Source organism: Larimichthys crocea, chromosome XII (genome assembly GCF_000972845.2).
Source record: "Larimichthys crocea isolate SSNF chromosome XII, L_crocea_2.0, whole genome shotgun sequence".
Taxonomy (NCBI): domain Eukaryota; kingdom Metazoa; phylum Chordata; class Actinopteri; family Sciaenidae; genus Larimichthys; species Larimichthys crocea.
In genome coordinates this window covers 25,505,522-25,532,527 of record NC_040022.1, presented here as the reverse complement: position 1 = coordinate 25,532,527, position 27,006 = coordinate 25,505,522, and the positions used below count along the sequence as shown (strand labels likewise).

Below are 27,006 nucleotides of genomic sequence, written 5' to 3'. Positions count from 1 at the left end.
AGAGGCGGGTCTTAACTCACCGGTTTCGATCGGATGTCGTCGATCCTGACCGGATGGTGTTTGTGTAGAGGAAGTTTTGTTTTGCGAGTTTTCCGTCCGTTTCGACTGACTGGGTATCCAGTTAATGTGCTCAAAAACAACACGAAATGATATCGGCGTGAATTGCATCGGCGGTAACCACGCAGGTGTTCAAAGAGAGGACGGAAAGCGGAGCTGTGTGAAGCGGCGGGACTCGACACTTCAGAGTAACCCGAGAGCACCTTGCTGCTAAGCTAACAGTACCTATATAGTTAGCCTCTGGTCTTCGCTGTGTTTGAAGCGGCTCTCTTGAGCTTGACGAAGCCATGGGGAACCGGGGCATGGAAGACCTGATTCCCCTGATCAACAAGCTTCAGGACGCGTTCAGCTCCATCGGCCAGAGTTGCAATTTGGATCTTCCTCAGATTGCTGTGGTCGGCGGACAGAGCGCAGGAAAGAGCTCAGTCTTGGAGAATTTTGTTGGCAGGTGAGTGATTATGACTAATTAAGTTTAAAAAAAAAGAGTATATAGAGGTGGCTAACGTGGTCTAACACTGTCAGTAGGTACGATACGTTAGTACGTAACGTCAAAGTGAAGTTACGTACTTGTCGTAGAGTGAAGAGGGGCTGCAGGTGGATACGCGTTTTACGTGGCGAACCAGCGGCTTTAAAACAATGTTTTTGTGCATTAAATTGTAAACATTCTCACTTTTTAAGAAGGCAATATTCAAATGAAGATGACAACATGATGCTCTTTACACTAGTGGACACCCACTTTGTTCTCTGGTCATTTACAGTATGCCACCCCTAAAACTGTCAGTATATAAAGTAATTTAAAAACAACAAACTAAGACCTGTTTGTGTCTGTAAAATACACACCATTGTGGTAAATCACAGTAAAGGTGATCTGAGGGAACTTTTTCCCTGCGTTTCTATTTATATTTCCATACCACACCCAGAATGTCCTACAGGATTTTCATTTATCTGTGATTTGGTCTGTAGTTTGGTCGCAGACTGATTGGATACTACATAAGAGTTTGTTGTTAGCTCCATAAGGTTTTTTTTTTTTCATATGAGGGAGAAAAGTGTGTTATCGGGACAGCTGGTAGAATAACTCGGTCAAAGCGAGCCGCCTCTTTGGGATGTAGATTTTGCACAGCGTTTTATTTCAAAGCAGTCAAAATGCTGACAATCAAGCTCCACAACTTCCCTCGCCATCTTCCTCTTTTGTTAACGTTTTTTTTTTTTTTTTTGTGTCAAAAACTTGCAATTAAGGAAATAGGCCTGACGTCTCTCCGTTCTGTACTTGTGGTGTGAAGGTCAAGCTGGTTTCGGAGCACCATGGTGGCTTTATAGTGCTCCTCAACAGGCTGGTCCTGTTGTCCTCTCCCACATCAGCCGTGAGTGAGATCACCCTGCAGATAAAGAAACAAAACAAGCTCGCTCTAAAGCAGCTTGTTTAGCAGGTTTCCACCCCATTGAAAAGACCATGTGTGTAACCCAACCCACACAGAGATCACACAGTCACACACACACATACACGCAGGTGAGCCGGCGAGACAGCGAGCCAGCGGAGAGGAAGTACATTGGCTATTAAGATGGCATGCAGACAGGCCTTTTGGTTATAAACACACTGGGCGAGAGCATGTCGTAACTGCACTCAGGCAAGAACACACACGCAGATTAGACTACCACTCAGCGCACATTAATTCAGACGAGTGGGACTCTGCACAGTGAGAGCACTAGACACATATCGGCTGTAATTAACATGAGACATTTCATGGTGACCTCAATTTCTCTGCGTGTGCAGGCACTTCCACTTTCTGCCTTGGAGAGGACTAACATACACTCATGTGGTGGCAAGTTTCACAAGCTCTTTGCTTGTATGCTGTGACATACACACATCCTCTTATGCGAGCTGTGCACTCGAGTGTCTGCTTTTTAATCCAAAAGATCAAAGTACAGTGGCTGCCACTCTGTATGCTCGTTGCTGCCGTGCAGGTGAACGTGAAGGCGGAAAAGTCAAAATTATAGCAACAAGGTCAAGTCTTACTTCAGCCTCGATGCACATGGGAGGTGCTACATATCGCCATAGCAACAGGCGCGTTCACGTTGAGGTGACTCATTGTTGATCTAAGGGTTTGTTTGAGCAGCCAATATGTAAACCCAGTCCTATGTTTTATCATCACCTGTTGCACAAAAAGAGTGTTTATTGTTGTAGGATAATTGATTTTGAAATTCTCTGCGGTGACAACAGGCCTGAACCCTCAGCAATGATGTGCTGTTATTGTCAGTAGTAGCTGCTCTATGATTTCCCCAGTGCCTGAGGTCCTTTTCTTTGGTGTTTGAAAGCCTGTCCCTGCGTCCCAGCCGTGAAAATAATCCCTCTTTTTTTTTCTCTGGCTCCAAAGACAATAGAAATAGTCACTTAGTGCTGAGAAGAGACACATTTCAGACAATAGATCGTATGATTTTAAACTCAGAGTATGGATGTTCCTCCTTTTTCTTTCCCCTGCTGCATGCCGACGTCATGATCAAGTGACTTAACTTACGGCTTCGCTCTCTTTAACAGGCAAATGTTCTGCCGCCATAATATGCACATCTGTCGTTAGTTTCACATATCCTGGCTCTGATGGAGTGACACTCTCTCAGTTGTCTGTCACAGTCCTGATTTTAAGCTCAGGAAGGTCAGGTGGGGTTGAGATCTTTCTCTATGTAGCGCTGACTCCACTTCATGTGATTTTTGGCCTCCGCATTTGTCGCTGGAGAGCAGGGCACTCTGGCTGGTCTGCATACTTTGCTGAACAGAAGCTAATCAAATCACTTTGGCTCAACAGCCTCATGTATTTGTAAATGTCTTTCAGTAGGGGTGTGTGTTTTGTGTGTGTCTGTGTATGTGTTACCTTGTTTGCAGGTTTGCATCAGTGTAACCTAATGAAGGACCTAAAGTTTTGCTGACACATTGGACGTTATACAGACTAAAATCTCCTTTTACCTTACTTACCTTCTGTGATAAGTCGAAATGTCCAGTCTGGATATCTTTTAAAAACCTGTCTGTTATGTGTACATAGTAGGATTTGTTTGAATCCAGACCAGTCTTGATTAACTTGAAAAGAGCTGCTCAGAAACAACAACAAAAAAGAACTAATTATATAATTAAACTTACAAGATGATGAAAATAATTGGTACTGGATGCAAGAACCTGATTTTCTTAAACTTGATAATTTATGCTGACTTTTATTTAGCTTATATTTTCAGTGTTATTCCTCCGGCTCATCTGCACTTTAATGCAGGCCTTATTTGATCATAATTAACTTTCAGTTTTGAGATGATGATCATCAGGCCTGTGTCTCCATCTCTGGCTGTGTTGTGTTGTGTTGTGCTGTGTTGTGATGCCATTGTCCCAGTGGGGGAATTTAGACGTCATATCTAGGACTGCAAGCTGGCTCGGGTGGAGGTTGTTATCAGATCTGTGGCAAGAACACTACGGAGAATCCAGTTTTTTAAGTGGGGAACGGTTTCAAGTTAAAGTCGTAGATCTTGATTTAAAAAAAAAAAAGAAGTCCTTGATAAAGAATAAAGAATAAATCTGTCAGCCTTGCTCTTATTCTGTCCCAGTTTCACTAAAATATGACCATGTTAGTATAAAGAAATGCCCATCAGTCTGGATGCTTGTGTGTTGGACAGCAGACGCCCCTTTGAGGAAGAAGCACAGACGAGGATTTTCCACTAAGTAGTTGGATTTGGGTAGTGCTTGAAAAGGTTTTGCTGTCTGGTGATGCTCGGTACTGTGGTGCGGGAATGCGGGTAGCCATAATTATATGTTCGTTGCCACGCCAGAGACCCATGGGATAAAACCCACGAAACCACAAACACTCTTTTGGGCACTACACCCTCCCGTGAGAGCGCACTGTGACCTCAGAGTTTCACACACTGGTTTCCATGTTTGAAAATAAGCAATGCCAGGCCTCTGTACACTCGAGGAAAAGCGAGGATCAGCTGTGGGCTACGGCTCCTCGGAGTTGCTCTGCCTGTTTGCAAGAGGCAGAGGCTGTGAGGGCGGGCAGGCAAGGGGGAGGGTAGTTGGCACTCCGGGTTTTTCCCTGCCCTACTCTCTCTTTTGCTTTCTCTTGTGATCGAGGGAGGGCGGCAGGCTTACAGACTGATGCTCTTTGCTTGGCCATCCATAATGCATGACATGATACACAATCTGCTCAGCTTCGTCTATCATTTACAGCACATCAATAATGCAATCCCGGCCTCTTGCGTCTTTTCAATATGCCCCTGCTGATTATCAAATTCTGTCTTTAAAGACTATTTTGTTCAGTTTTTTTTTGTTGTGTCTTCTTAAAAGAGCATTTTAGTGCAAGCTGGGTTTTTTGTGGGTGTTTTAAATTTTATTTTATTACTGTGAATCTTACCGTAGCCACTTGTTGAATGGCATTTGATTGCTTAAAAATCCAGTGAAAGTTGCCTGAGTGATGCATAAATACATTACATTAGCAGAGGTCATTCTTGTCTTGTCCATGTCTCCATGTCAGTAGTCTGTTTTGTTTGTCCTTTTTCTTAGCCTGTAGTCATGTTGTTCTTTATGTCTCCCTCCCTCCCCTGTCAGGGCTTTCTATACTGTCTACCATGTGGACAAATGCCTGCCAGCTCCACATTATGTGCATGACACAGCAGCAGTGCTGAACCACAGACCTGTGGATTTTTTGCTGATGCAAAGCACATCCAGAACGTTCCCCACTGTTTGACCACAGGACTACAGTCTAGGAAGAGCACACGCTATGTAGCATGGCAGCTCGTCTCTTTTTCTCCTGACTTATGGCTGACACATTGCTTCCAGTCTAAAGTCGGCAGGCTGAGCGCTGCCATAGTCCCCTCAGGCCTGTAGGTCTGGCAGTAAGGAGGAAAATGAGAATGTGGGTTAGTGACAGGCTCAGCTCTGCTATATTGTTCCAGGACTGAGGCTGATGATTGCCACCAGATGTAGTGTGTTTGCAGAGCAGCAGAGGGGCCTTCAGGATTGGGAGGGGAGTGTAGAAGACTGGGTGGAGGAGCCTAATTTGAGCGCTGACTAAGCGACTTTGGCCATGTGGTTAGAAATTCCTCAGGTACCCCGTCACTTCAAGATGAACAAACAGGCCGACTGAGAAAGTCCTTATTGTTTCCTGTAGGCTGATGTCTCAATGATGCACTGTTGCACCAATAGCTTCTGCCCTTGTCAGTTCACCGTTTCGGCATTACATTGAGCAATTAAGTGACACGTGAAGTTTGTCATCAAGAATGTGCACATAACACAATGTCAGTCCTCAGGCCTGAGGCCAGCGTGACTAAGGCGTTATCGTGGGTGATATCTCTTGTGTTGACATAGCCTGGGCTCACACAAAAGCCAACACCGGCCAGCTGAAATCATTGGCCTTGTCCGTCTTTTAAATAGGCAGCAAATGGAGGAGTTTGATTGTTCAGCAAGTTCATCAGTCAAAAAAACAGCACATTATAAAACATCACATCCAGAACAGAACTGATATTGTGCTTTTTCAATGATTCTCATCACTAATACCAAGTTTTAAAACTTTCTACCTAAATTGGAAATCAGATCAAAACACATAAAAAAGTACTGTTGTATGATCGGCTATATTGACTTTTAAAATGTGTTACTACAGAAAAAGTGTGAGAACAGAAATTTGCCTTATCTTTGCTGCCACACAGTCCTTTTCTGTGACAAGGGCGAGGCTACAGACAGAGCCGGTTACACCTATATTCAGTGTCCTGCTCTCTGCGACACATATACTGCAGTTAATGCAGCTTAAAACAGTAGTTGTTAAAACCAAGTTAATGACGACAGCTCTGCGGTGTATTCAGATGTGCCTCTGACATCAATGATGACAAGAAAGAGGCGACTAAAGGTTGCTTTTTTTTAAAAGCAACCTTTAACTGGCACACTAACTGCCTCTAACCTGTTTTGGGAAATCTCAGTTAACCCACACAAACTGAAACACTGAGCCATCATTTAAAGATTTACATTCTGGAGACTGTTTTTGGGAAGAAAAGTGCAAATCTAGTTTGGATATAGAGCTAATATTTAACTGGCTTAACGCGGATGTACTATCAGTCTGTGGTCCAGTAGGTTTTGTTTGAAATATTACATTTAATTCATTTAAATGTGGGAGGTTTGATTGTGAATATATTAAAGTAAGATGGTGTCCTAGGAATTCTTCCATCATGCACCGTCTGGGGAGAAGCTCTTGGATTTGTCTGAAGATGAAATTATTATTATATCTGTTTAGTGCCGCACGCGGGGAGACTTATTCAACCTCATAAATTAAAAGTGAAATGAAGTGTGGAATATTGTAGATAATAACATCTGTGAATGCTATTTTAGTGCGGATTTTCCCCGTAACAGCAAGTGTGGGTGTGCATGAATTGATCGCTAAAGCTCTAATGGCGACAGAAAGTGACTTTGTCACATTTCATTTGTTGTGAGACAAGTTGGAGGCGTGAAATTTCCCTCTGCCCATCAATTTACCAGAGGCCACGCTGCGAGGAAATGGACATTGGGCGTGATGAATTATTGAACATTCTCCCCCTTTCTCTCTCTCTTTCTCCCCTTCTCTTTCTCTGTTTTCCCAACATACCCTCCCTTGATTTAACGTCCTTCCGTTTCATGCCTTTTACTCCCTACAATTGTAATATTTATTTTTCTCTGTGTCTCTCGCTCAGGGACTTTCTTCCACGTGGATCAGGCATTGTCACCCGCAGACCTCTTATTTTGCAGCTGGTCAACAATATAGCAGGTGAGTGTGTAGGAAGTGTACAGTCTTATGTATATGTACTGTACATATGGCCTCTATGTCACAGTGCCTCAAGCCAAGCTCACGGTCTGCTTTGTGCTACCTTCATCTCAGAATTTAATATTCTCTTTCTAACGTCCCCTTGTGTTTGTCCCTTTGCCCCTGTGTGTAGAATATGCTGAATTCCTGCACTGCAAAGGGAAGAAGTTTGTGGATTTTGATGAAGTGCGGTCGGAAATTGAGGCAGAGACCGACAGGATAACAGGCTCCAACAAAGGCATCTCCCCCATCCCAATAAACCTGAGGGTCTACTCCCCACACGGTAATGGACACAAGTCTTATTTTAAAACACACATACATTTTTGCTCTTTGGTTTACGTGAAGTAAATTATTAAATAGTGATATACATCTGGTTGTATTAGGTTAGAATAACAAGACATTGTAACATAGTAACAATCATTATGTTGAAGTATTTATCTGTCAGGACCTTCATGTGTGGTTATTTTGTCCAGAATTTATTTCTCAATTGAAATTTAAGAACGATTTAACACATTGAAATATATGTAATATAAATATTTCACGTACCATGATAAAAGATTCTTCTTGTGCACTCCTATTGCAAACAGGGTGTGGAGAGGTTTTCTGTCGTATACATTTCTTTGCCTCGCTGTTAACAAAATTACTTTCCCAGAGAGTCTTGTAAAATATATATCAAAAAACTAGATTGTTGTGGTTTGGACCGGTGTGGTTTTGGTAAAATATTGAAGTAGTTTTAGTAGTATTTGACTTTTACACAAACATTTATTTGCTTGTGGGAGCCTTCGCAGTAAATTTAACACTAATAAGTAATAAAACTTAGAGGGTGTTTTATGTTTGTATGAAGTGAAAAACAAATTAGAGTGAGTGTTACAGCAGAAAAAGTCTGCCTGCTAAAGTGTCACAAGATGAAAGCTTCCTCTGCCATCACAGACGCTCAATGACATGTTTAATGTGTTTTATGAAAAGGAAGGAAGGAAGCTGTACTGGCATAAAAAAAATAGACGGATTGCCCTCCCATTGAGATTGATTCATTAAAAGCTTTATTCACATCCATCACAACCTGCATTCAGATGCTGTAACAAGTTAATGACATGTCAAAGTAAACTAGATACGCCGCTTTGTTAAAATAAATAGTTCTAGAAACACATTATTTGAATACATTTTGATATTTTGGCAAGGTATGTGTGGGCTTGTTTTGTAATACAACTGCATTCTGCACTCAGTAATCTTGATTATTTACTTAAACTCAGCTCTTTTAAAAAAAAAAAAACACCTCATTTGTATTTCTCCTTTTTATTTCTCAGTGCTGAACCTGACACTGATCGACCTTCCGGGAATGACTAAGGTTGCCGTTGGAGACCAGCCTATAGACATTGAGCACCAGATCAGGGACATGCTGATGCAGTTCATCACCAAGGAGAGCTGTCTGATCCTGGCCGTCACCCCTGCCAACACTGATCTGGCTAACTCTGACGCTCTGAAGATCGCCAAGGAGGTGGACCCACAGGGTAAGCATGTAGCTTCCTAATAGTTCCGAAGTCATGATGCAGGCTTTTTGTCGGTATCGTGTAGTTTGGCAGATGAAAATATCAATAGTCAAAATGTTCACTGTTACACCCCTATTAGACATAGTCTTGTGATATCTATTACCTCATTTAATCTGCTACTATAATTTGGTCAGTATTTCTGTCTCTGCCGAATTTTTTGAGCTGTAACAGGCTTCTGGAAAAGGTCTTTCTTTAGTGTAAGTCGGAGGTAACTAATGTGTTTGAATTGTTGTAGTTACACTTTATCATTTTGTACAGGTATGCGCACTATTGGTGTTATAACAAAACTGGACCTGATGGATGAAGGGACCGATGCAAAGGACATCCTTGAAAATAAACTGTTGCCACTGCGTAGAGGTGAGGTTTTATATACACAAATAAACATTCCCAGGCTTTATTTTTGACTCTAGAGTAACTGTGTTGTTGTTGTGTGCAGGCTACATTGGTGTGGTGAACCGCAGCCAGAAAGACATTGATGGGAAGAAGGACATTCGTGCTGCTCTGGCCGCAGAGAGGAAGTTCTTCCTCTCCCACCCTGCCTACAGACATATAGCAGAGCGTATGGGCACACCACATCTACAAAAGACACTCAATCAGGTCTGCCATCAATTGTTTGTTTTTAAATAGTAAAATCTCCACCATGCTATTTATTCTTTAAAATAACATCACTCTCTCTGTCTCTCTCTAGCAATTGACCAACCACATCAGGGATACCCTTCCTGGTCTGCGCAGTAAGCTGCAGAGTCAGCTCCTCTCCCTGGAGAAGGAGGTGGAGGAGTACAAGAACTTCCGTCCAGATGATCCAACACGCAAGACCAAGGCTTTGTTGCAGTGAGTGCATCTGAATATTGCTGTTCATCAACAATGTGGCATGTTGTAGTAATTACAATAGATATTTTGGGGATGATTTAACTGCATTTTTTTTTTTGCAGTGCATGAAATTATTCACACATGCCATATGTCTTTCATGCTTGACCCATATCAGGATGGTGCAGCAGTTCGGTGTGGACTTTGAGAAGTGCATTGAGGGCTCTGGGGACCAGGTGGACACCAATGAGCTGTCAGGTGGCGCCAAGATAAACCGCATCTTCCATGAACGCTTCCCCTTCGAACTGGTCAAGGTTAGTGTGCCATGAAGAGTGGTGATATGTTGCGTATTATTATTAATATTGTGTTTTATCTGTGAGGTGTTCTCACAAAAAACGGAAGCATTGTTAGCGTTTGTCATAGCGTCATTGGCCTCTTCTCCCACCCCTGTCTCCCCCAGATTGTGTTTGACGAGAAGGAGTTAAGGCGAGAAATCAGTCACGCAATCAAGAACGTCCACGGTGTCAGGCAAGTGGAGCTGAGACAAAAAACCTACCCGACTTCCAAAGTAGCCGCCCACAGAGCTCAAAAGACACATCTATTGTTTTAAAATGGAATACCAGCACACTCTGCTTTTCTCCCTTCATCAAAGCTGTTATTGTACCAGAACTCAAATTTTAATAATCAAGCCTTATCATCGCCGACTAAAAGCACAAATTCAAAGAAGGCTATTTAGAAAAGTGTTTTCTGTTGCATCTGAAATGTATTTCCTCTGTTCAGCCTTTCCCCACTGTTCTTCCAATCCCCTTATATCCTCACTGCAACACCACCCACTCCTTTTCTGTCTCTCTGCTGAAGCGTTCAATTGTTATGAAGTTTTGTGTTACATGTATGTGTGTCCACTGCACTAATGTTGTCATGTGTTCTTTACTGACACTCTCCTCTGTCACATCTCATTTGTGGTTGTCGTTAAATTTTATTTACACCTCGATTTCTTTGCGCTTTATCTCGACACCTTTTTGTCTTTGTGTGCACCTAATCATCTGTTTGTTTGTTTTTGGCATACATGTCTGTTAACTGTCCCATCTGTCTGTCGCTGTGCCTCTGTCTCTCTGTGCATCCTTAGAACGGGGCTGTTCACTCCAGACCTGGCGTTTGAGGCCATCGTGAAAAAGCAGATCGTTAAGCTGAAAACGCCCTGTCTCAAATGTATCGATCTGGTCATTCAGGAGCTCATCAACACAGTCAGGCAGTGCACCAACAAGGTACTGCAGGTGTCCAGCATCTCCCGACCCAGCCGAGACACGGGGCAGGGGCAACCATGGGTGTGGCAGAGGGTACGCTGGCACACAGCGCTAGCCAGTAGCTTCCTGCAATATCTAGAAAAGTCTCTACTGACCAGTTTAGTTCTTGTATTTAAAAAAGGAGACGTTCTGTGCAGTTTGCCCTCAGCCCAGCCCAGCTCTGTTAGCCCGGTGTGCAGGCAGTGCTGTCGTGTTGTGGAGTGTTGTGACGGGTGACGTGTCGTCGTGGATATGAGATGTTTCAGGGACTCAACCTGTCTGAGCATCTCTGGTCTCTCCTGGACAAGCTGCAGGTCTCACAGCTCAGTACACATAGCTATCAAAACTTGGGGTTGTTTTAAGCTGTAATTTGGCGGTGACATTTCTCTGTCTATACCATATTTACCTAGCTTTAGAGGAACTGGCTTGGCTTGTATGAGGATGTGAAAGACTTGCGGCTTGTCCTCCACTGGTTGATTTGTCTTTCAACAATTAGAAACCACTAACTGAACAAAGACGTTTTCTCTTTTTATTTCCTCTCTTTCCTGGCTGTCCTCTTTTTTCTTTTTCCCTCTGTCCTTAATTTCTGCCTATCCCTGTCTCTCTACCACAACAACAAAATGCAATCTGACCCCATGACCTTTCAGAACGGGGCTCTTCACCCCTGACCTGGCTTTCGAGGCGATTGTCAAAAAGCAGATCCTCAAACTCAAAGAGCCCAGCCTCAAGTGTGTGGACCTTGTGGTGTCTGAGCTCACCGCGCTCGTCATGAAGTGTGCTGTTAAGGTAACCATGGGACACACCTGCTGGGATGATGGCATGAAAAGAGAAGGGACTCCTTTCTCTCTCAATGTCTTTCTCTGTCATCCCAGTAAAATGGTCACCCCAGTGAAATCAGCCCCACCTCCACCTTTGCCACTACACCATTCGTGCCCACTGCTTCAAATGTATGTATTGTCCCATCCCTCCCCACTTCTGAGTCTCCATATCATTCAGATTGAATACCGACTTAAAAAATCACATCTGAAATTATAAGCACAACTTCCACCAGCCAGTCTCCACATGCTTTTTGACCTCAGCATCAGCTCATTAAAGCATTTTTTTTCTCTCCCACCTTCACACTGCTTCCTCCCACTCTCCCTGACCAAGACCCAGCCAAGTCTGTCAAGTCAGTCAGTCTGAGCAGAGCCCAGCTGCGCTCCCTGCGCTGACCGACATGGCAGACACATATTCTGATATTCTGCTATCTGCTGAACTGGACGGAAAGGGAGTGATGTCAGGGCGGAGATGAGACTAATAGCCTGCCGGGCTCTGCGGGTGCAGTGGCAGATTGAATAGAGCGTTTCCATAGCAACAGTGCTTCACTGACATCTTGTGGACAGAACAAGGCGCTGCACACCATGACATTGTTCAACCTAACACACAGTAACCCAGCCACCCTTCCCCTCTGTCTCAACCCATTCTATCACTTTCCCGTCTCATCCAGTCTTCACTAATAATAACGACTGAAACTCTACCATCAGCCAGAGATGACAGATGACACAAGATTAATCTAAAACAATGATTACTGAACAGCATTCCCACATTGATTGTTTATTCATGAAGTTATCTCTGGCTGATAGCACATGACTTTCACCTTGCGTGTCTTTAAGGTCTGTTTGAATGTGTGTGGGTTTGTGGATGTTTGGATATATGTGACACTGAAATGTCACTTGACTATCTCTTTCCCTTTTCTTCTGTACTAAATCTCACTCCTGTTTCTCTCTGATATTAATTGGTAAGTGTTACCAAGTTCAAGCTGTCACGTAAGCGCGTGTGTCTCTGTACAGTGCTGCAGTTGTGTGTTGTGTTGCCTTTCAGCTCAATTCTTACCCCAGGCTGAGAGAGGAGACCGAGAGGATCGTCACCACCCACGTCAGAGAAAGAGAAGGAAAGACCAAGGACCAGGTGAGTTGCTAGGTTGTTAATTAAATGGACCAATGGGCTTTTGAGCATGCAGAGTAAGCTCAAGTCAGCGATGCACAGTAAGATCTATAAATCTACAATTCATTTTGACAAGATGTGTAACACAAGGTAAAGTTGGCGACTGATGCCTGGACTTCGACCGTTGGATGTAATAATGTGTCCTCTAGCTTTGTCTGTGTCTGCTGATCCTCCAGTTGCAGCATAAGGACAAAATAAACATGTGCATTGCGTGACCCTCCCAGGCATCAGGTTTTTCTTTAGCATTTGTAGCATGGAGAACAGTAAGAACTCCTAAGACTTTTTGATTGCTGGAAAGAGCTGCTGTCCTGCTCTGAATAATTGGGTGTCATTGCTATATTAGTTGGTCAGTTGGTGTCAGCAGAGCATAACCAAACTATGAGATGTTTTGTAGTAGGTGTATCTTTGTCGTGCCTTCAGCCCAGCTGCAATTGCAAGGCACAGATTATAAATCAAACACCAGTTATGCACGATAAGTTGTGAAATAGATTATTAGATCAACCTTTTGTTAAATTCTACTGCATCAATTATTGATTGAATTTATTGATGAGATTTATTGCATTATTGCAAGTTTTAGACTTGAGAAACATTAAATATTTGCATCTGAAAGCATTTCCCATAAGTTCGTTATCAGGGCAATAGTTTCGTTAAATGAGTTAAAATGAAAATGTTGTCAGATCATAACTGGCTATTCAAGAAAACAATCAGTGAGTCACAGATCACATTTTCCAGCTTCCTGTTTTATCTAACTATTATTGTAATTATATCACAGCTTAGCATTATTCCGCATCATGGTTTTAGGTTTGGTAGCAGCCCTGTCAGACTGGCAGGTTGCATTGTAGGGTTTATAAACTGAAACCTTTGAGTGAAACTCCAGCACATTTGCAGTATACATTGATAAGATCAGACTATATCAATATAACGGTATACCGTATGTATAAATCAAGCTTCAGATGTAATCTCTATCGAGTTGTTTTTGTGAAACCTTTTACATTGTTCCTTTGGTAAGTGACGTTTAATTGAGATCTCTCCATTCTAATCATGATTTTCTGCCTTTAATTAAGGTTCTGCTGCTGATTGACATTGAGCTGTCCTACATCAACACCAACCACGAGGACTTCATTGGCTTTGCTAAGTATGCACCGTCCTTCCTCTACCGTTTCCAGCCCAACTTACAGCGTGTAACCAGCAACCCCGGTCTCAGCACAGGCCATATGATTCCGATTAACTACATGTTGCCTGTCGCCTGAGGTGCACTTGTGATTCCGTAGACTTACAAAGGAAAAAGACCTGTTAGACTCTCAGCCATCAATACACGTGGAACCCGGCTGTCGTTTCAGAAAGTTAAAACCACCACGGCCTCACTACCATTGAATCAAAGATGCTGCTTATAATTAGCCACGTTATAAGCAGCTGTGCATCAGTGTGATGTAGCATGCCAATTAGTGATCCTGCCACATCAGAGCATGTGTCTCCCTGTGGGGGAGGCGGATGGCACAATGATCAAGGTCGCATAAGTTGCTCAGTTGCCCCCTGCATGCAACACTACTCCCCCTCCAAACTAAGTCAATTAAGCGTGCTTGAAGCCCTGACAGATAAACTTCCTGTCTGCTGCAGTGGACAGAACAATATTAATGTGTTACTGCATTTACTTGTAGCTGCTGCTGTGCACTGGAAACTCATTTGCACATTGCAAAGCAGTCACAGTTTTTTTTCTTTTTTTTGTGGGCTTTATCTTGACGCGTTTGAAAGTATGCGGTTGAATTTACACAGTCTGTAGTGTAGCGGTTACAATAGCATGCAGTTGAGTTGAGTTGAGTTGAGCTTGGTGATGAGTCACAAAGCAAGCCTGTGTGTGTGTGTACGTGTGAGGGTTCATGTCTAGCCTCTGCATGGCAAGTGGATTGCTATAATGTGTCGGAGGTCAGCTAGGGCTGTTTAACGGTTCTTATGACATCACTTTCAGTCTTGACTACAGAAGGCTGGATGATGGTAGCCCCCCAGGGTACGGCAACAACAGGTGGGCTAACAGAAACGATGTAGGGTTGTGTGGTACAGCGTATGTGTGAGAGACAGTCTGACTCTCCATTTTTTCCAAATTCCCCCCAAAACCAACTTTCACCTCCATGTATGTGTGTAGTAGCAAAATAACGATGACATTATCAAAACCTTAGATATGCTCTTTTCGAAAACCAGATGATTTATTCACATAAAAGGCAAAATTATTGGAAACAAATAGAACTGAACTATTAAGTGTGTACATTTTAAACAGGACGCATTTGGTGTCATCAGTATTCATTCTCTCTCTGGTCCATCTTTGTGTAATGACAGTGCCCAGCAGAGGAACACTGCTGCAAACAAGAAGAGAGCCATACCCAACCAGGTACGTTTTATCACTCAGCTCTGGCCTTTTCACCAATCCCAGATTTAATCTCCCTTGACTGATGCCTCCCATTACCAGTCGATTAATCAGCCACATGAATATACCTCACCCCCGCAATGATTTTAGCTCATAGCCATTAATCTGTCTCAACGTATCTAACTGGTAACGATACCTCCCCTGTACATAATTTTAACTACTGACTGTAATCTCTAATCCTCATATTGATCTGGCTGGTCTTTGTCCACAATGTTGTACAACTGATACTTGTCTGCTTCTGTTTTATTCAGACCGATATTAAGTTAAGTTTGTTGAATTTCAGTGTGTTTTTACGATCATGAAACATGATTATAATAGTGTTAGTCAGCTTTAGAGTTGCAGTTTCAGTGAGGGGAAAGTAGCCTTAGTGAACTTAAAGACCCCACCTCCCTGCTTTTCTGAAACGAGCATTTGTTTTCATGGCTATTATTAATTGCTGTTTGCATGTGACCCAGGCACGTTGTTCTATAGCAAAACCACAATTAATCACAGTATTATGTTGATTGTTTTGTTGCCTTCCCATTAACAAGCATCTTTTGTATTGAAATTCAGAATGTGCATGGACCTCGCACCTATCAACTGAGCAACAAATATGACATAACCAAATTGTGGTATACTTGAAGTAATTCTAATTGCATGTAACTCTCTTGCTCTGTCTCTCTGTCTATCTCTCTCTCTCTCTCTCTCTCCCTCACTCTCCTGTCTCTCTTCATGTGTCTCTCTCTGGTTGCCTCGTGGATTTTTGCTCTCCCCTTATCCTGTTTTTGCTCCCTTGAAACCTATCATTCTCTCCACTTCACCCCCCCTTTTTTTTTTTACCTTTTCTTGTATGTTCGTTCTCTTACGTCTTGATTCCCATCCTCTCTTTCCATCCGTCCACTTGCCAACCCATGTCCCTCCTCCTACCTCTAATCTGTTCTTCATCTTTGCTTGCTTGCTTGCTTTTTCATTTCTTCTTGCTATGATTTTATACTGTCCCCCTTTGCTTTAATTTCCACTCCCTTTCCTATTACTGCAGGGTGAGATTCTGGTAAGTACCCCACAGATTTAAACCACACCCTGCCAGGGGGCAGCAGGGGTAGGCCATGCAGAAGAACTGAGGCCCACACAGGTCAGCCAATATGGTTAGGGTGGAAAAGACAAACTGCTATGAGATAACAAAATAAACAGTTTCCTGCAAAAACAGGAGTGGATACCTTTTACCATAACAGGTTGTTCTACATTTCTGCAGCTTGGCGGACTGGGAGAGGTCCACGAGGAGAAGGTACAGTCTCCAGACTGTTTAAACTGATATCAATTACAATTCAAGCTTTAGTACGCAGTGACCAGTAATTTGGGACTGTCTTCACAGTAATACATGGCAGGATTGCTCTTGTAATTCTTGGTTTCATTTTAATAAGACAGTAATTGTCTTTAAACAATTAAACCTGGATTGCTACTAACATTTTATCCTTTGTCCACCAAATATTAAAGACATGAATTATTGTATCCTCACAAAACATAGTGGCATTTTGCAGTGCTGCGTGTTATTACGGAACGCAGGGATTAAAGGAAGATGGGCAAATCTTCCACCACTGACCATGGATGGCATCAGTTCTCATGTGTTCAGGTTTATACCTCTGCTGCCGCCTCATGCATGGTGACTCAAAAGTTTGCCTTGTGAGAATCATCCTAAACTCCACTGGGGACAAAACGGGGAGGGAGCGGAGACTGAGTAAATCAGCACAGTACAGTTTTTGATTCTTTGCATTCATTTCTAGTGATTTCTTTGTTTTCAGTGCATGTTAAAATACTTTCCAAGTGAAAGTACGTCCAAATTCACATTACAAAAAGAACCTGTCTCCAAATCTCTATTTGTTATTTCTGTATTCAAAGCTGATCAAAATGTTATTTGGCATGGTGACTGGTCGTGGCTTTGGGATGTGTTTCAATTATAAAATCTGAATCTCTTTTTTTTAAATCTTAATATCTTCACCCAAATTTAAATTAACATGGTTCAATCTAATCATTTAAAAATGTTCTTTGAGTCCTTGTATCACTCACATTTATAGAAATGGTTTGAACATTTCTTGACAGTTTTGAACTACTGGCAAATAGTGTAGAAACAGAAGCATCTCCTCTGTGAAACCCTCACATCTCATTGTTTCCTCTTTCTAAATGTCAACTTGGTTATTGGTTGGTTTGCAACTAAATTTAAAACTGGGGATTTCTTTGTTTCTGAAAAGCTGAAGTTATGTCCTCGCCAAGGCAAACTACCAGTTTAGCTCATACGTAATTGCCTCCTCTCCCATGTTTATGTTGGCACTTTTGAACTAATGAACCTTTTTTTTTTTTCCATAACTCACTCCATTCCTCTGCTGGATGGAGAGGGGGTGCAGGAGAGAGATTTAAAGCAGACTTTGAAATGGACATTTCTACTTAGTGTGCACAAGAGCACAGTTTTCATAGATGGTGTCCACCGTTTGTACTTGAAATTAATTGGACTCTGTGTAAAAATGGAGAGACATAACTAAGAGAACTCTTTCAAAATGCATGGCTGAGTGATTCACTCAACTTAAAGCCTCTCAGTCTGATATATTTCCTCCCTCCCCATCTCTCCACTTCTGCTAAATCTGCTAACTAGACTGTAATCTATGCAATCTCCTTCTTTCTCCCCTGTCCCCTGTATATCCAGTTAACCCCACTAACCTTTCTTTATTAACTACAAGTACATAGCCTAGGTTTTACTGACCCGCTGACACTAACATACCACCGTTGACCTTTGGTCTTTGACTCTGTGTCAGGGCTAGCTTGGTCTGGAGACCATCTGGACGTGTTTGTTGGTTTAAGGATTTCTTCTCCGTCAAGTAAAAAAGAAAGGACTACATCCTTTTTTCAGTGTTTTCAACTAACCCTTTGATGCTTTTGTATACATTTAGCCATATCACACACACTATCTTGCACTGTCCTTCAGCTGCTCCATGCTGTTTGCTCAATAAGTTTCACATCCAATGTGTGCTTCTGTGTTGATAGTGATGTTAAAGATATAAAAATGCTGAATATCAAGGTTAAAAAAAATAAAAATACAACAAATTTACAGTAACCTAGCAGGTAAGCAGGTAAGATTTTATTATTAGTGGTAGGCACATCCCAGTATTAATGGTTCAACACTTATGGGGCCCTCATGTCACCAGTGTATTAGCCTGATTGACAAAGCTGTTTTCCTCCATCCTCCTGGTACCCCTCCCTACCACCCTTTTTCTCTCTCCCGCATCTTCTCCTCACTGTGAAGGTGATCAGGAAAGGCTGGCTAACCATCAACATCAGCATCATGAAGGGAGGCTCCAAGGAGTACTGGTTTGTCCTGACCGCTGAGTCCCTGTCCTGGTACAAAGATGAGGAGGTGAGAGAGATTTCTCTTCCAGTGCTGTTTTTTGATGGACTCACAGGGACAGGGCTAGCTAAGTTAAGCTGAAACAACACCACAGGAATGTATGAAGATAAGAATGCTGTATTTGGTGCAGTTAGAATCCCAAGTGGAGATGTGTTGTCATCATCCACAGTGGGTGGAGGTGTGTGTGTCCCAGCCCAGCCTAACCAATGTGCAGACTACTGTTCAGCTGTAGCCTGATGAACAGGTAGTCTGAACACTGGGCAGGCGGGGGGGTGAGGAGGACTCTGATGGGAGGAAGGACCCCGAAGTCACTGCGGTTGCAGGTCGCTACCCTAGGACAGTAGGACAGAGGGCATAGAGAGTAAATATTACCTCAGTGAAACAATTGCACATACGAAAAAGCATGTACACGTGAAAAGCTGATGTATAAGGACCATTATTTATTATTTTACATAGAGCTTTATATGAAAATGAATTTTATAACTTTACTTCCACTGATTCAGGAAGATAAATCTACACATGGTTGGACTACATTACTTCTTGACTAAATAACTACAGTGTGTGCACACTCTGCGCTACAGTTTATTTATATTACAGACCGTTTCAAAGGTTGTATTTAGAGACTTGCAGAATAATATTCTTTACAAGGGACATGCTGGTGGACTGATATATAAAGTTTACGTGATCTAAAATCAAATGATCTAGTTTTCCTGATATTCTGATGTTAGACGTAATTCAGAACGCAGATTTACTACATTGAACACTTGTCCACAATGATCATAAGAACATAGAATGGATAAAAATCAATATAGGTCTAAATAGCATTATAATTTGCCTTACTTACCACTTGATCTTCACAGTCATATCCATTCTCTGAATAATAAGCTCCTTTGAAAGATACCACTACCAAGCACTGCTAAAGATGAGCTCCAGTCCAGCGGCCTCAGTGTGCTGGAAACAGTGGGTTTTCATGTCGGTTGCCTTTTGCAAAGAAGCAAAGAGAAATGAAAAGAAAGAGAGCGCGAGGATGGTGGAGGCAAAGTGACGTGGCAGGCGGGCTGAAATGTTCCAGCCGGGATCTGACTTTGGAATTTGCAGGAAATCGTACTGGGTTACGGGGGGGGGGGGGGGGGGGGGGGTTAGGGTTAGGGTTGTGTGTGTGTGTTTAGGAACTTGTCCGCATGAGTCCTCCTGTATCTTTCAGTGTTTGAACAGTTGGTCATATCTGTATAAGTGCATGTTTATGCACAATATCATGTGATATGTGATTGTTAAATTCGTTCATGCTCATGTATGTTTGTTTGTCTTTGCATGTGCAGTTAAGTATTTGGCCGTGTGTGTGTGTGTGTGTATGTGTATGTGTATGTGTAAGGTGGGGGGTGGGGGACTGTGTGGAACTCTGAGTGATGTAACTGTTGAGCCTGCGCCACACTGTGTTAGTGCAGACGTAAATGCTTCCAGATGTCTCTGCTCAGCAGTCAAAGCTGGCACCCCATCCCCCCAGAGCTCCCTCACGCTCCTCCTTTTCTTCCTCTCCTCCTCCTCCTCTGCCTCATCATACATTTCCCCATCTCACCAGCCTGGTGGTGGTCCACACAGAGGAAATGCATTCCATCATGTCTGCTTATTGGTGTTAGCACGTCCTCTGTTTTCATCTCCATTACCAAATTGTATACAACTGCTCACATTATGAATGTATAACTTCTTTGTATATTCTAGGTATCAGCTGTGTTGTAAACACACATTCATTCTGTGTGTCTCATTATAGGAGAAAGAGAAAAAGTATATGCTGCCGCTGGATAACCTGAAGCTCAGAGATGTGGAGAAAGGTTTCATGTCCACAAAACACATCTTCGCAATCTTCAACACCGAACAGAGGTCAGAGCTATATCGTATAAGATGTGTGTAAATACAACCATCTCAGAAAATAGTACCATACATAAGCAAAGGTGTACAGCATGATAATCATCAATTTTCATACTATAGTAAACAGTGACCGTATTGCAGATGCACATGTACATGTGTTTCTATGGTTTGTGTTGTGGATGTAAGCCTACATACTCACAAGCATGTGTTTTTGTCTTGTGTTTATGTGTACAGGAACGTCTACAAGGATCTCCGCCAAGTAGAACTGGCCTGTGATTCTCAAGAGGATGTGGACAGCTGGAAGGCATCCTTCCTCAGGGCAGGAGTTTATCCGGAAAAGGACCAGGTATGTGTGGGTGTGGGTGGGGTTTTCTGTTTCTATAAAAGCTGCAAATATGTTAATATTACCTCAGGTATTAACACATGCACCTCTATATTTCTCTGTTCACACGTTTGGGACAGTTGTCATAATTAATTACTATGAAGATGAAATTATGAAATATTTATGTTTCGTCTGTGTGTGTGTGTGTGTTTGTTGTTAGACGGAGAATGAAGAGGCTGCCCCTCCAGACACATTCTCTATGGACCCTCAGTTGGAGCGGCAGGTTGAAACCATCCGCAACCTGGTGGATTCATACATAGGCATCATCAACAAATCCATCAGAGACCTCATGCCCAAAACCATAATGCATCTCATGATTAACAATGTGAGTCCGACAGTCTTCAGCAGCAGACACACGACAGTGTGTTCACGCCAACACATTTGGTGGGTTAGTTAAGGACCAGTGTGTAAGATTTAGGTGTCGGTTTTTACAAAATACGTTAGAAACTGAATATTTTTATTAGTGTACAATCACCTGAAAATACTAATTGGCATGTTTTTGTTACCCTGAGCCACCAGATGCCACTAAATCCTCCATATTGGACCTTTAAGACTGTGACCTAAATACTGACACAGTTCTACAATAAAATCTGTTTTTGTATATGCCATTAGTTATCTATGCTGACAGAAGTGTCTAGCACGTGTGGCATCCAACTGTATTCTTTATCAAAGTAATCAAGGCACCAGATAGCCCTGTGATCTATAAAATAAACTGCTATTTAATTAAGTCTAAATATTATTGCACTATAGAGCGTTGCAGTGTTTAGTTTTCTTGTTCATTTTAGTTGCAACAGTGGTCGTGTATTTCATGTTAACACGAGGTCATAAACTCGAAGACACTAATTAACAAAATTTATGATGCACGCTCACAATGACTTGTCCACTCTGCCTATTTATTGGGTTTTATTATTCTAGTGAGCTCACTTGATCCAGCAGCTTCAGACACCCACACATAAAAACCAACACTACAAAAGGTTTATACTTCTTTTAGAACCAAATACTTCCAATAAATTGTTTTTGTTCTTGCGGTTGAAGAGTCCCCTCCTTCCGTAGCCTTAATCTTTCACTTTTCAGCATTTTCTACTCTTGTGATTGTTTCACCTCTGGCTACTGCAGCCCCTGTCTCACTGTATATTAATGTAAATTGCTGTGTTATAATAAGCTCACCTTCCAATCAGGCAAAGGATTTCATCCACTCGGAGCTGCTGGCTTACCTCTACTCATCTGGGGACCAGAACAGCCTCATGGAGGAGTCAGCTGACCAGGCCCAGCGTAGAGACGAAATGTTACGCATGTATCATGCACTCAAGGAGGCACTGCAAATTATTGGTGACATCAGCGTCAACACTGTCTCCACACCAGTACCCCCGCCTGTAAATGACAACTGGATGCAAGACGCCAGGTGATAAAGGATGAGTAGCATTTAGCTGAGGTTAAGCATAGAATGGGACGGTGAACGGGAGGAGAATATTGTTGATTTTGTTTATGTGTTGCCTTAATGGGATCTTTTAGGTGTTTCTTATAATATAAGTTAAGTTTCATATCCTCCTTTCAGCCCAACCCCTCAGCGCAGGCCGCCTCCTGCAGCAGCCCCGCCCCCAAGCCGTCCACCTGCTGTTCGGGGCCCAACACCAGGACCACCGATGAATCCTTCTCCTGCCTTTGGAGCTCCACTCAACCCCTCCCCTGCCTTTGGTGCGCCACCAATCCCTTCTCGCCCAGGCCCACCCATCAACGCCTACAACAGCAACCTGGATCCCTTCAGTGCACCCCCACAGATCCCCTCCAGGCCAGCCCGTGTCCCACCTGGTGTACCGAGGTATGACTTTCTGTTATGACATCATTGCCATGTGATGTGTATATTATCCGGTTTCTGTCGCACTGTAATTGTGTGTTTTGTCACTAACATCTCATCCCCCTCAGTCTTTCAAGAGTCACAGGCACCATTTCTTATTTCCCACTCTCACCAGTTATCCCGTCTCTATATTTAATATTTTTTCTTTCATTCTCCTTTCATTTTTATTTTTTCTCTCCCTCTCGTTCTCTCACCCTCCGTCCTCACCTACCCTTGTTCTCTCTGTCGGGTTGTTTTGGTTCTTTCACTGTCTCATGTCTCACACCTTGTTCTGTATCTTCTCTCCTTGTTGCAGCCGAAGACCCCCTGGTGCTCCTTCTCATCGGCCCACCATTATCCGCCCTGCTGAGCCCTCCCTGCTAGACTAGACCTGTGGCCAAGCCCACCTAAGTGTGTGTGTTTGTGTGTCGGTGTGTGTACCTGCACACTAAAGGCCAAGGGCAGGGGGCTCAAGGGGAGGGGCTGATTGATAATGATGCATAATGTGCATCTTCCAGCCGTATTAATCTGTCTCTTCAAGCAATGGAAGAAGCTGCTAATACCGTCTTTATCAGTGTACCTGAACAAGAAAGCCCATAACCACTTAATTATTACCTATGACTGCTGTGGAAGTTGTCTTCTACAAAGTAATACCCGGCTAGTCTATAGGATGCATTTAATTTCTATCAATAGGAGATGATGTATCAAATTCAGTTCAAGAGCTTTTTTTATTGTAATAACTGGTTTATTTCCTCTGACAAGGTTCCTGGCAAAAGCTCATTAAATAATTTATTAACCGTTACAGGCTGGCTTTTCCTCTCCCCTCCCTCTCCCTTTTTTAGATTGGCCCAGACCCCTCAATTCTTGATCTTGATGTAATATACACACTTAACCTGTTGTTAATGTTTTACTGGAGTTTCATTTTCTAACTGATTTCATACTGAAAAACAATAGGTTATTATCACTGTTGTTGTTGTTTTGGTGATGTCGATTACATTATTTTCCTTGTGTTATTTTATTTGAGTGACTTTGTCCTTTTTAATGACTGTCATAAATGTAGCTTTAAAAATGACATCCTAATCACGGAGAAAAGAAAAGAAAAAAGAAAGCATAAAAAGACACAGGGCAGGGCTGCGTGAGACAGAGAGCAGCTACAGCCCGTGTCCTCCCCGCCTCTGTGAATGATGCTTCCACAATGAAAAGATGTCAGCAAAATTGACCATTTATAATCCAAGCACTTCTAACCATCTAGCCTTACAACAAGTCACTCATAACGAGGATGTTGTAGTCTGTTACCAGAACACTATGCACAAAAACCTGGGAGAGGGAGAGAGACAGACTGGATTTTGCTGGACGCATTCTCTCCACTAATTCGAAGTTGTTAAAGCCTTGAATTTTTATCCCTTTTGTCTCAGTTGAACCCCAATGAGACTTTCAGCCTTCGGGTAGACTTTGTTCATTCCTGGATTAGCTGATTCGTATAAAGCAGAGCACACAGTACAGTTTCCTCTCAGAGAGGATAAAACTCAGTGAAGCGGTAGGGTGTGTAGACAAGGACGTATCTGTGATTTAGAGTATAAAGATGGTATTGAGCATTTAGGAGTTGGCACATCTCTTTCTGGACTTAGTTGTCAAGGACATTTATTATTGCTACTAGTTCTGCTTCCAAGCATTAAAATATCATTGTATATAGCTGGCCAATACAGGGGAGTTAGCAGTTGTATCACATTTAATCACAGGGTTGATAACATAACATGCTATTGATTATAATCAAAGCCCAACTTCATCATATTAGAGGAAGCACTAACACTGTCATTTCTTAGATTAGCCTTGGGTTTAGGGGGAAAAGAGATTGGTCATCTCCAGATGCATTATTTATAACCTGGGCATTTGTCATTTCATTTGATGTTTTTGGTTGCAATTGTGTCAGCGCTGTACAACTCAGCTCCCCGGCTTCTTCTGGACTGTTATTCGGGGTGCAACAGAGATTAGTCGTCTAAATGTGGTGTGTGTTGGGAGGGCATTTGGGGCTGGACATTGTCTACACATCTGTGATTATTTGAATATCTTTGATTGCATTTTGAGAGCATAGACCATTTTAAAAACCAACTTTTCTTGTAAATGTGTAGAAGAAAATGGTCAAGCGGGAAGTGACGTTGGGCTACTAGGATGTTTTCTGAATTTGGTTTGATCAGTAGTGGTGGTGAGCAGGTGGTGGGGATTGTGGTGTATCAAAGCGCACTGTCTAGAGAAGCTGTCTAGACTATGCTCTGTTCTCAGAATGGAGGATAGACACTTAATTAGCCAACCTGACAAGACAAAGAAACTAAAGAATTCAAAACTGTCCCAAACCACAGACTCTAGAGACAGTGTGTCTTTTCTTCCCCTGTAATTCTCTACAGGTCTGGCTTTCAGTGACAGTGTCAAAAGAAGTAAAAAGCTTATAAACCTGCCCAGGATCTTGAGATTAAAGACTATTCATATTAGATATCCCACAAATCCCTGGTTTGCAAAAGTTAGTTCATGTGAAAACAAAAAAACAACAACTTCTTATTCTTAATTCCCTCATGCCTGTCACTTAAGCCTACCCTTGAGAAGCCCAGACTGTACATGACCTGTAATACATTAGACTGTGGCAATACTGCCTTTCTGCCTGATGGATGTACCCTGCCTTCTTCCTCTTTCCCTCCCCTTTCTGAATCTGGTGGAAGGGGTCGGAAACCAACCTCTTTTCTTTTGTTTTGCAAACCCTTGTCAAGTGCCTCTGTAGCAATTAATTGATTTGAATAAACATGAACTGATTTAGAATGGAGTAAATAAAGAGGTGTTGTGTACAATAAAAGGGACTGGCTCTGGTGGTTGGTGTCTCCTTGTGTCCTGTGTGATCCACTTTCTCTTTTCTCTCAGATAATGTAGTAAGCCTCCTGGTTTTCCTCTTTTCACTTACCCCTCTCTCTCTACATCTAAACCAATACAGTCCGTTCCTATCCTCTACTGGTAGACTGCCTGCTATAGAAAAGCATTGCTCAAAACAATGGTCACTGTTCTCTCCTCTCGGCACATGCATTTTCACCAAATGTAATGAACAAAAAAATCAATACCTGCCCAGAGCGATAGCAGCCTTTCGGTCTTGTTGTGTATGAATCAAAGAGTTTACCTGCTCTTCTGAGTTGTAATGTTTTGTCTTACAGCACTGAATCAAAGTAGATTTAATGTGATTTTTATTTGCATGTATCACAAGAAAAGACCTGTTAATGTTAATGAGTGAAAACATCTACTTCAATGTTGTAAAAATGAAACAACTTGAAATTTTAGGCACAATTTCTAAACAGTTCTATGCTAAATACATTTATACCCAGTACAAAATATTGTATCTTTGATTTGCAGCATTAATTAATCCAGGTTATGCTCTAATCATCTCCTCCAGTTAGAGTGGAGGGTGACCTCTAAGCACAATCACTGACAGAGATTGCGTCATTAGAAATCCCCTTGCTGTTCCGATGACTGGATCCTGTAGCATATCGTGTCGAAGTGCTCGTCTCAAGGTTAAAAGATTAATGTTGGTTGATTCTTCCTAAACAGGCGCCCGGCTCCCCGTCGAAACCAGTGGTGACCTTGACCAGCCTGAAGTGGACATGAAATGACTTCAGTCCATGAACAGCAGGACTCAGGATTACGGAGGAACTACATTTTCAGTTTAAAAAACAAAAAGCTCCAGCAATGCTGCCATGCCTCATAAGTAGACTTTCAGGAAAACATACAAGCTGTTATTATTAGTTAATGCGGCAAATAAGTTATTTTCTTTATAGTGAATGGTGTCTAAAATAGTTATGAACAATAAAAATATATTTCCACAGCTGGTCACAGCAATGTCATAACGTGTAAAATCTAATTTAAAACATAAATCTAAGATATTTTCTGTCTCCTAGTTCACACCACATAATTTCCCAGAAGACTGTCAATTATTTATTTGAACAAACAATAATTTAAGACACAATATGACTGAGCTCTAAGGAATAAATTTACACATAAAGCCATAGACAGTTCAATTCATGAGAATTCTTTTTTTTTTTTTTATCATTGTGGTATGTGTCTATTCTATGATGACAGAGAAAAAAATGCCTTTTAAGTGGTGGAGCATGACCGCTAAATATGTTTTTGAAAGAAAATGTTAATGATGGCTCAGGAAGCAGGGCTGTCGCAGGAAGTTTCAACACAGTGTAAGAAATTTATAGTGGTAGTGTTTGAAATGCACATCAGGGTTTCGAATGCTGTGTTTTCACCCTCAAGTGCATTTGCATGAAACAAATGACGGCAATGCATCCAAATAATGGCAAGGAAGTGAAGACTTCGCTGTTTTTTTGCCTATTTAACCTGTAGATGGAGAAATTGATTGGGGAGATAGATTTTATGACTGTGAATGCATGTTTTTTTTTTTTTTTTTGTAAATCTCATTAAAGATTTAATGTGTTTTTTTTTAAACAACTTGAGGCTTAGTAAAATTACAGTCCAATCAAGAGGTGAGGTTTAGGATATTTTCTTAAGTTTTTCTTTTTTTGGGGGGCGGGGGGTTGATTTGATTTGATAGCTTAGGGTCATAAATGTCATTGTAAAATGTAATATTTAAATATATCAATATCAATAAAACAACATTACAGTGA

General features: G+C 42.1%; 1 protein-coding gene across 6 annotated transcripts; it reads left to right on the top strand.

Annotated features, from left to right (window-relative positions):
* Positions 1–22: 22 nt before the first annotated feature.
* On the top strand, positions 23–27,006 carry dnm2a (dynamin 2a). Of its 6 annotated transcripts, none has more exons than XM_019264977.2 (21): positions 26–505; positions 6,742–6,815; positions 6,985–7,134; positions 8,156–8,359; positions 8,657–8,755; positions 8,835–8,995; positions 9,087–9,229; positions 9,384–9,519; positions 9,666–9,733; positions 11,136–11,274; positions 12,349–12,435; positions 13,536–13,606; positions 14,803–14,854; positions 15,909–15,920; positions 18,162–18,272; positions 20,032–20,141; positions 20,364–20,475; positions 20,672–20,836; positions 21,690–21,913; positions 22,067–22,330; positions 22,662–25,203. In XM_019264977.2, the coding sequence occupies exons 1-21, from the start codon at positions 345–347 to the stop codon at positions 22,732–22,734; spliced, it is 2,616 nt and encodes an 871-aa protein (XP_019120522.1). In that variant the 5' UTR covers positions 26–344; the 3' UTR covers positions 22,735–25,203. The 6 variants fall into 6 exon arrangements, with proteins under 6 accessions (XP_027141315.1, XP_019120522.1, XP_027141314.1 ...); XM_019264975.2 differs by lacking the exons at positions 11,136–11,274; positions 22,662–25,203 and adding exons at positions 10,332–10,470; positions 25,928–27,006 and having other exon boundaries at positions 27–505; XM_019264973.2 differs by lacking the exon at positions 11,136–11,274 and adding an exon at positions 10,332–10,470 and having other exon boundaries at positions 28–505.

Coding starts and splice junctions, on each gene's coding strand:
- dnm2a (XM_019264977.2), top strand. CDS start 345: ATGGGGAACCGGGGCATGGAAGACCTGATTCCCCTGATCAACAAGCTT. Junction 7,135..8,155: donor GAGGGTCTACTCCCCACACG/GTAATGGACACA, acceptor TTTATTTCTCAG/TGCTGAACCTGACACTGATC. Junction 20,476..20,671: donor TTTATCCGGAAAAGGACCAG/GTATGTGTGGGT, acceptor GTTTGTTGTTAG/ACGGAGAATGAAGAGGCTGC.